At 38.0% G+C, this 10,357-nt stretch overlaps 1 protein-coding gene across 1 annotated transcript; it reads right to left on the bottom strand.

Moving 5' to 3' along the window:
* Positions 1–1,091, bottom strand: LOC137498369 (uncharacterized). The gene is made up of 3 exons (XM_068225821.1): positions 1,006–1,091; positions 715–904; positions 1–623 (listed from the first exon to the last, which is right to left on the bottom strand). The coding sequence occupies exons 1-3, from the start codon at positions 1,026–1,028 to the stop codon at positions 417–419; spliced, it is 420 nt and encodes a 139-aa protein (XP_068081922.1). The 5' UTR covers positions 1,029–1,091; the 3' UTR covers positions 1–416.
* Positions 1,092–10,357: the final 9,266 nt, after the last annotated feature.

Genomic DNA, 10,357 nt, shown 5'->3' with positions numbered 1-10,357 from the left:
TTATTGTGTACACAGGTATTTTTATATGTAATTCTCTCTATATATATACAGTATACGTGAGTTGTGACTTTCAGAGAACTGTGGAAAACCATTAGATAGTGTATAAAATTTAAGTTATGTCAGTATTTTAACAGGCGTACAATGTTTACATCGTGTATTGGTGACAGAGTGCTGTCTCCCTCTCTCTCTCCCCCCCCTTGCCCGCTCCTCATCACATTGCGCCACAGCAGTTCTAGATAATTCCACTCCGATTGGACACTGATCCCCACCTGCACATCTATACCGCCCTGTAACTTGTAGATACACAATTCCCACAATTTTGAAATGTAACTTCGTTATATCAGAAAGGACGGGGCAATCAGAAATGTATTATTTCCCAGCAAAGTTATAACATTCTTAATCTCATGGAATGGCTCTTACAATGGTACAGCTAACTCCTCGGCTTCTCTTCTTTCTTCTTCTTCTTCTTCTTCTTCATCTTCATCTTCCTCCTCCGATTCACTGCTTCCATGATGAATGACTAGTTCCTCCACTTCAGGAAGACCTCTCACCTCATTATTGTAGAACTCGACAATCTTCTTCTCAGTGTGTTTTACTTCATTTCTCCACATCTCTGCTGTCACCTATAAGATATATTGAAGTATCACAACCTGACAAATATATTATAAACTCCACTTGCATATATCCAATAAATAACATTTCCACTTGGCCTACCTGATCAAGAGATTCTTTCCACACAGCTGTAGCTCTGTCCAATCCGTGACCAGGTCTTGAAGCCACTGTTTTGTTATAATACTGTTTTGCCACAGACCATACAAATTCGATGGCATTGAAAAATGAGTGGTATGGAGGAAGTCGTAAGACAGTATGGCCTTCACTGTGCAGCATCTCGTCAACAATGTACCTGGTTTTAAAGAAACAGAGAAATATTGTTATGCATACATGAAAGTCAAATACACGAGTGTAAACAACATTATCTAAACTTATGTTTACGTGCTTCTGTACCTCTTTAAGTGACTTCGATTCATATTACACAACCTTTGCAGCTCATCTTTTGTGGCATTTTCTGGTGGAGAAACTCCATTCTGCCTTAACCATGACTGTAAATTAAAGGAAAAATAAAAATTAATTTCTGTAACATCATTAAACATCATTCAGTAGAAGGAAATATTCAATTAAGTATAATTACCACTAATTGATCCTTCCTCCATTTCGTTGTTGGTTGATGCTCAACAAGCTTACAGTGATATGGTGCATTATCCATTACAATAACACAGGGTCCTATATTTCTTAATCCTACGATTAATTGCGTCTTCACCCACATCTGAAATTTCTCGCTGTTCATAGCACCATGGTAATCCTGATTTCTCTTCAAGTTTGTAGCAAATATCAAATCAGCACCTGTAAGAATTTTAAGTTTTAGTATGAAGTTATTTGTTCTAAAAAAAGTATAGGCCTATTAATAAAAAATGTGATTTCTGTTGAATGATACAAAAAGCTGTCTGATTTTAAGTAAAACCAACTACTGTGTAGCAAAGTCACCTGATGATGAAGTCAATTAATTACTACTTACACTACTTTATCGTAACATCTCTCATGAATGTATCTCCATTAGTAGGCCTATATCTGGATTAGAAGTCCACGATCACTTGCATAAAAGATATAAGTATAAACACCCATTTCAATACCTTAGAACAAATGTAATTGCTGCGAACACTGAACCTATATCAGGCAGTAAGAAATAAGAAGCTTGGAAGGTGTTCAACAGTCAGGTATCAAGCACTGATTCAGGTGGAGATTGTCGAATGCAGAATAAACATAATAAATAGGCCTACAATACAAGTAATTTACTGATACAAATATCCAGTAATATTATATGAAAATACACTGAGTAAGTTTTGATTGAAATACCTCTCTAAGGTTAATCATTGGCCTAAAGTGAATACCTGCAAGTCTTTTTAATAACAGTGGAGAAGTCAAAATCAAAAACCACGTACAGAGCTCAATGAGCGGTAAGTTATAATGCCACTTCCGACCTAGTGCCAGTCAATTTCAATCAATCAGTCACCACTGATCTGCACTTAGGACAGAAGATGTAGTTTCAGGGATAGGCCTAGTATTTTCTTCAATAATTGCAAAGAATTTGGAAATTTATTGAACATCTCCCTTGGTAAATTATTCCAATCCCTAACTCCCTTCTTAAAAAAAACAAATATTTGCCCCACTTTTCATCAACTTTAGCACTGTACTGTGATCTTACCTACTTTTAAAATACCACTGAAACGTATTCGTCTACCAATGTCATTCCACACCACCTATCCACCGACAGCTTGGAATATACCACTTAGTCCAGCAACTTGTCTCCTTTCACCCAAGTCTTCCCAGCCCAAACCCGACAAAATTTTTGTAACGCTACTCTTTTGTCAGAAATCACCCACAACAAATCGTGCTTCTGTCTTTTGAACTTTTCCAATTCTCAAACCAAGTAATCCCAGTGAGGGTCTCATACACAGGAACTGTACTTAAGTTGGGGTCTTATCAGAGACTTATGTGCCCCCCCTGCATCCGTACTACAAACCCTAAATACCCTCATAACTATGTAAAGAGAGATCACCTCACTACAATAAAATGAAGTAAAATAAATTAAGAACATACCAGGTACAAAGCCATCCTTCGTTCCAGCATGAACAATAACCAGTCTTCCTCCCTCAGACACAGGTCGACGAATTACTCCTTGAACATCATGTCCAGATTTGTGTGGTTTATTCCAGGAGTATGTGGGTGACCCTGAAAGACAAATGCACAATTGAAACCAAAGACACCTGATGAAGATAAATTATTCCAAGATTTTTTAAATATAAAATGTAATATATAACATATATATTCACCATTCATAAAAATCCAAGTCTCATCCAAGAAAACAACAGGTTTTGGTTTCTCACTGTCCTTATTACGCATGTATTCCCTCAGAAAACAAGATCTCTTAAAACAAATGTCTTCATTTTCTCTAACATACGCATAGGGATCACCTTTACTCCACACAAACCCAATGGCCTTCAAAATTCTTCTTAATGATGTTTCGGAGCCCTTGTACAAATAAGTGTCATAATTTGCTTTCATGTGGTCGAAAACCTTTCTTACAGTTACGACTTCTCCTGTGGGAAGAAAAAAGAGAGTTACAAGGGACTCAAAAGAGCTGTATGACAATACATGCACAAAACATTTCTGGGAGCTTATCTCACCTGCGTGCCAATTTCTATAAATAATGTTGCAATAGATTCCTTATGAAGTCACCTTACCTTTATGTAATTTATCATAAATAAACCTTGCTATCGCTTCCTTAGAAAAACTGTCTATGCCGGTCACTGGATGTTCACGCTTTCGGCGTTTACCTGGTGTAGAAAATTCAACTCCCTTCTTGAAATTTCCTATTACTTTTCGGACTAAACCGAAACTACACTGTAAGAATACACACACAGAAATATATTACATACACATATACCATAAGTCAACATGAATACACAAAGGTTAAGTCTACGAACCGTATCGAAGTCGACACAAGACATGGTACCGGTATAGGCCTAGGCCTACATGATCAGGTTAGGTTAGGTTAGGTTCAGAATGAAATACTGCTCCTTTTCAACTGATTGTCATTATGCCAGAAACTTATCATAGAAACAAGATAAAAACGAACACTTACCCCAGTTAATAATGAAACTCTTGCCATTAGCTTCGTATCACTACGACTGATACCTTCTTCGTCGTCTTCCTGTTTCAATTGCTCGTAGCAATGTACAAGCATTTCTTGACCTGAAGCTTGTAAAGGACGTAACCTTGGTTTCCTTTTCGGAGGAGTTTTTGCAGATTTTTCTTCCTTCTTAGACATCCCAATCGAATTCTGTTCGTATAAGTATGGGACGAAATAGGAACGTAATTAATAAAATGATGTGCTCATCATTTCACACAAACTATGTTATTAAATGCATTATCCGAACATGCCACAATTCTACTTACCTGGTATTAGCCAAATAGATTTACAATCCCACAGAAAAAGAAAATATGCTTTAAATATTCTCGCAAATGTATCGCTAGTGACTTTAGAGGCAATGCGGTGGCAACACACAATTCACGCTAGAACAGTGACTGAACGTTGCCAACGTGCCAGATTAACGGTAACAGTAAGACGTCGTATCGGCAAGTAGGGTCCCTAAACTGTATGGTTACCGACACTGAAAAAGACCCAACAGCAAGAAAAGTCACTATAAACCAATACCTTAATATTACAGGGGAGAAAGGGTAAGGTTGCACCCTTAGTGTACGTCCTTACACGGAGAGGACTAGTAATAGCCACGTAACGAAATACCCCAGAAAGTAAATATCGCCGCCCGATGCTCTTCTTTTCTCTATTTTGTAATGGCTGATCACTGCTGCCAACCTGCCTGGTTACATATTAAAATCACCAGACATAACCAAACAAACTAACCTCAATGTAAACATCGATAATAAATGTTTCCCTACCCTAGTAAATGATAAAAGTTAAGATGAAATAAATCAAGATATTCATAATTAAGTCGGTTTCCACGCTCAATGAGAAATTTAGGAAATAAACACCCTTTCTCACTCAAATTAATGTTACATATATCTGTCTTTATTTTGATATGCAGTAGGCGTACTATAACCATATTCTTGAAAATAGGGGCGTGTTAAACGATGCAATTTGTTTAATAAGTCTTTGCAGTGTGATTTTCTAAAGTCCAATGACTTCCCTTTCTTTTGCGCGAACATTTCCTTCTCTCTTCAATACCGGTAACCCGTAGCCTAAGGAGAGAGATTGGGCATATTTTCAGCCTGCAGGCTGGTTATATCTTCACGGTTATCAGGAAACATATAGGAATACTAATGTGCCAAGCTACGTGAACGGAAATTAGGTCAGCTTCAAGCTCACTGCAGAATTGAATATTAGTTCTACTATCTACTTCTATCGTTTTCACATACACCGAGGTGCCAGTATTTCGTCCCGCAAGAGTTCTTTATGTACCAGTAGATCTAGACATGAGGCTGGAGTATTTGAGCACTTTCAAATACCGCCGAACTCGAATCCGCCAACATGAGCTAGTCATACATTCTCTCCTTCACTCGCTTAAAATAATGTTAAACATTTCCTGCCTTTATTCTGATTCTGATGTATGCATTACTATAACTGCATTCTTAAAGAAAGGGGGGAGGGAATATAGATTGAATAATTCATTGCGGTTTCTGCAAGTTCAAGGACTTACCACATAAGACATATGTCCTTCCTTTTAATAATAATGCTAACAGCTTTACATCCCACTAAGAACTTTTACGGTTTTCGGCATTTGGCATTTTAAACATATTTTCAGCTTACAAGTTGGTGTATCTCAAGCTTACAACATTACCAGATTTTTACATATATATTGGCTTAAATCACATGAAGACAGGTTGTGATGCAAGAATTGGATAGGAAAGAGGGCTAGGATTTAAGATGTAAATAAGCGTACAGACACAGCACTAGCCTGAAATGAAAATGACGGGCAAAAAAAAACTTCAGACCTGCCAACTGTGGGGTTCGAATACATCACCATCTCCTGAAACCAAGCTAACAGCAATGTGATCAAACTGCACAGCCAGTTCACTCAGTTTCCTATGACGCGTAATAGGCCTACCACATGGGCGACCCACTTACCTGTATATGGATCTTCAATTCTTCAATTATACATGTATGCAAAAACATTATGCACCTTAGTAAGAGGTACTTCCCTAGTTGGTTCTCTGATTGGTGCACGTATAACAAATATGTTTGGGAAGAAATACTTTTATTTTATATTTATTTATATCATAAAGAAGTCATGTTGTCATAGCAAAACGAATACGCAACGAAGAAATGAATCCGAAGAGATAAGCATTATTTACTGCATTAAATATTAGTTTATTTACATGTTAAGCGATATGTAGTAGTAATAACAATAACAACAACAAACGTGTGCAATAAGGAAAAAGGAAATAAATACAAGTAAATATAAATATAATTTACAACATTTAGAGCCATTCCATGGTCACTGAATTACAAAGCAGGGGTATGAATAAACAAACATAATAAACATGAATACTAATATTTAAAAAGCAAAAAGCAAAGTCATCTCCGTACAAACCATGAAAGCCATTGGAAAGGGGGAAGGTGAAGGCTTCCACTATCCATGACGTTGGCACTTGGTGGGGTGGGGTGGAGTGGTTAGCTCAACGCATGACCGCCTTTGCCCCCAATAGTTAACTGGTACTCATTTATCATACGCAAAACATTCCTTCCAAATTACGTTAAACCTCTGTCACTCATTATTATTATTATTATTATTAATAAATTGCAAATGGGAAATACCCCGGTGGCAACGGTCACTTACAGTAATGTGATAATAAAGTTAACATAATTACCCAACTACAACAAAGAAACAAACAAAGAAACAAACAACAAGAGTACAAGAAGCAGATATATGGAAGGAAAATATAACAAGAATTACTGCTAGTTTAATATTCTAAATCGAGCAACATCATATACAAATTCACACACAACTTAAGTATTTACAGTGCTTAACAATTTGGCTTACAATATTATAGGTTGACCTTACTACTAGCTTAACATTATAAGTGATAATAAAGTGAAGTTAAACCGTAATTACCCTACAACAACAACAACAACAACATTACAACAAGCAAGAAATACTACTAATTAAACTTTCTAAATCCAGTGTCATTATATACATATTCACACACAACTTAAGTATTTCCAGTACTTAACACTACAAATTACAATACTATAGATTGAACTTACTACTAGCTTAACACTACAAGTGATAATAAAGTTAAATCATACTACCCAACAACTACAACAACTCAAGTACAAAAAGGAATTCCATGGAAAAAAATATTACAAGAAATACTACTAGTCATTCTAAATCCAGCATCATGTACAGTTTCATACACAATTTAATTATTTCCAATACATCCGTATGCTGGTTTCTGGCCCTAATTTTATGCTTATGATAATTTCTCGATAAGTATGAGGGAGGTTAGATAGATAGATAGATAAAGAATGGGTGAACCCTGCCTTCGCAGGGCTCCACACGTAGGTCTGTGAAGACCCTTTGTGTCCCTTAAACGGGTTTGCCTAGTCCAGACCTAGTGCTCCTATAAAGGATACCAGTGCCCGGATGTTGGCATTCCTGATGTCTTCCAGGCTCACGAAATGTGAGCCAAGGTATCGATGTCTAGTGCTTGCAAGAGCCTCACACTGACATAACACATGCGCGGAGGTCTCCTCCTCCCTACCGCATCTTCTACACATCGGATCCTGACTGATTTTCATGATGTGTAGGTGTCTCTTTAAGGTATTGTGGCCTGTCAACAGTCCAACTACCATTCGCATTCTGGTCCTATTCAAATTTATCAGGACCTTTTTATAACTTTGGCTAGGCCCTTTGATAAGTTCACGTGCCTGCCTTGCTATAGTTAACCTCTTCCAAATGTCTTAAGTGAGACTGGTTTGTCCACTGGGATATTACCAGTTTCACGCTTCGGAGTGACACTCCCAGGAAGGGCTCTGGTCCTATAAAAGGACCTTTTGAGCCTTGTTTCGCTAGTTTGTCAGCTTCTTCATTTCCACTGATACCTGTGTGCCCAGGGACCCGTAATAGGGTAACTGAGCTAAATTCACACAGCTGATCTAACATCCTTTGGCATTCCCATACCATTTTTGATGTTGTTTTAACTGCACATAGTGCTTTTAACGCTTCCTGGCTATCGCTGCAAATAGTGATACAATGAGGGAGGTTATAACCTATTCCTAATACAACTCCAAGCAGCCCTTCCCGTATAGCTCTTATAAAGACCACACAGGCGAGCTCTAGTTCTTCTAGATTCAAGACTTTCCCAATTAATGGTATTCCTTCTATTCCCAGTTACGAAACGCATCGCTCTTCTTTGAACTTTCTCTAGGGAATTTATTAAACCAACATGCAGCTCCATATTCGAGAATGGGTCTTACAACGTATTTATAAGGTTTATTTAAACCTACTAGGGTGGTGAGCACATAAATAAGAATTCAATGAAAGTATTTTCCTTCTGGACCTTCATGCCAGACAGATTTTTTTTTTAAACAAATTTTTTTTCACTATAATATGATTTATCTATAGAGCAAAACCGCTATGCAGTGTGCGTATCATAGCAATCGAGATGGAATTGGTAATGTACTATGTATCTGTAGAGCCTATATACGACTTTTTACAATTACTTCTAAAGTGAATTTCAGCTGTGTGACAACGCTGAAAAGACTATGGACTTAGAGATTGGCATTCCTGAAGAGGGTTTTCTACACTTTCCCATTTTCACACATTGATTCAAGAGTCTGTATTGACTTGTGACAAAACCACTGTATTCTTCCGAAAACCACTGATAGGGACAGGTTTGGTTGTGATCCACCGAAAACAAATTATAATGACCGGTTAGGTAGTGATCCATCGAAAACCACTGATTGTCGCAGGGTTAGGTTAGGTTTGACAGGATTTGTAATTGAGCGACTGTTGTCATTGAAAAAACTGTCGTGACGACTGAAGGCAATAAACATAAAACTGAATCCATTGGTCTACAAAGTTTTCATTCAGTAGATACGCTAGGAACTGGCGAACCAAAACCGTACATACAAAGTTTACAGGAATCAACAAAACAGGATATTAATTCGTGGTACTCATTGTTCTTTAAAGAGAAGAAATATCCTGTCAACAATAGCTGCAGTGAACATGCTTTTTCACTATTATTGTCTGGCCCCATGGCTAAATGGTTAGCGTGCTGGCCTTTGGTCACAGGGTGTGGGTTTGATTCTCGACAGGGTGGGGAATTTGAACCACCGTTGGTTAATTTCTCTGGCACGGGGGCTGGGTGTATGTCGTCTTCATCAACATTTCACTATTATTGTGTAAAATAGAAACTTACTAGTTTTGACAAGTACAGTATGTTCAACAGCGACTCCTGAATGATGACGCGCAGGATGTCCAACCTCACTAATCTATGTTCCAGACTATTTCTACTTAAAAAATTGTATTTGTCCTTTAATGTGATTTTGCAATTTTTGCTGAATATTTATGTGGCTGAAATGAAGGTGGATAAGCTACATGGTCTCCTTTATATAGGAAGAATGTATCGTGGAAATTAACTCAATTTCGGTTTCATGTACATTACAGTTTCTCTAAGATATATTGATAGTAATTCAGTCATGTACGACGACGATGTATTTCATGGTAAAGACAGCTGCCTCTGTGGATCAGTGGTAGAGTGACGGCCTCCGAATCCCAATATAGCGGGTTCAAACCCGGCAGAGGTAGTCGGATTTTTGAAGGGCAGAAAAAAGTCCATTCGACACTTCATGTCGTACGATGTCGGCATGTAAAAGATCTCTGGTGACGCATTTGGTGTTTACCCGACAAAATTCATTAAATCTCAGCCACAGACGCCCAAGAGAGTTTCGGTTTACTCGGTCTGCCATCTAGTGGGCCTAGAGTATAACGGAACGTCAAAATTGACGAGCAGACAGCCAGATGGCGTCAACTTGAAATGTCTGCACATGGTAGCTGAGGCCATACGATTATTATTATTATTATTATTATTGTTATTATGGTAAAGACAAATTACTTTGCAATGCTATCTATCTTAATGGTAATGTACTATGTACCTCTACTATTGTAGGCTACTGAGTGCTTGATTCGAAGCAGTGTATCGATTCATTCAGTGTCCGAGTGAATCGATTCACAGGAACGGCAAGCTCATGGCACACAAATCATGCACAATCACGGCTCAGTGAGCCACACGACACACACGGCTCCTTATAGGCACACTGGACACTGGCGGGGAGTCGAGCTTTCGCTGCAGTGAGCCACAGTGAATCATGGCACACTGAAAGAATCGTACGCAGTCATGGATCAGTGAGACACAACACACACATGGTTCATTATCGGTACACTGGACATTGGCGGGGAGCCGAACTTCCTCTGAAGCAATACATACAGAGTCATGGTACACTGAAAAAATCGTATGCTATAATGGACTCTCGAGCTCAGCTCATTTGAAAATAATACCTATTCGCATCCACTGTCCTCTTCTTACAGGGAGTTTTAAACAATACATGGATTTATTTGCAGTGTTAAAAAGATAGAACACAATTCCAAAGTACCTAGGTTGTAAGTAGGTAGTCAATTAGGTTATTCTAATTACTGTATTAGTTTAATCAATCAGTATCTTTATAACTAGTTGATGTTCGACAATTACTTAAACTCAGCTCTCTAGCCTCCACACC

This window comes from Anabrus simplex, chromosome 2, assembly GCF_040414725.1.
Source record: "Anabrus simplex isolate iqAnaSimp1 chromosome 2, ASM4041472v1, whole genome shotgun sequence".
Classification (NCBI taxonomy): domain Eukaryota; kingdom Metazoa; phylum Arthropoda; class Insecta; order Orthoptera; family Tettigoniidae; genus Anabrus; species Anabrus simplex.
The sequence above is the reverse complement of the archived record's forward strand: the minus strand, read 5'-3'. Positions and strand labels throughout refer to the sequence as shown.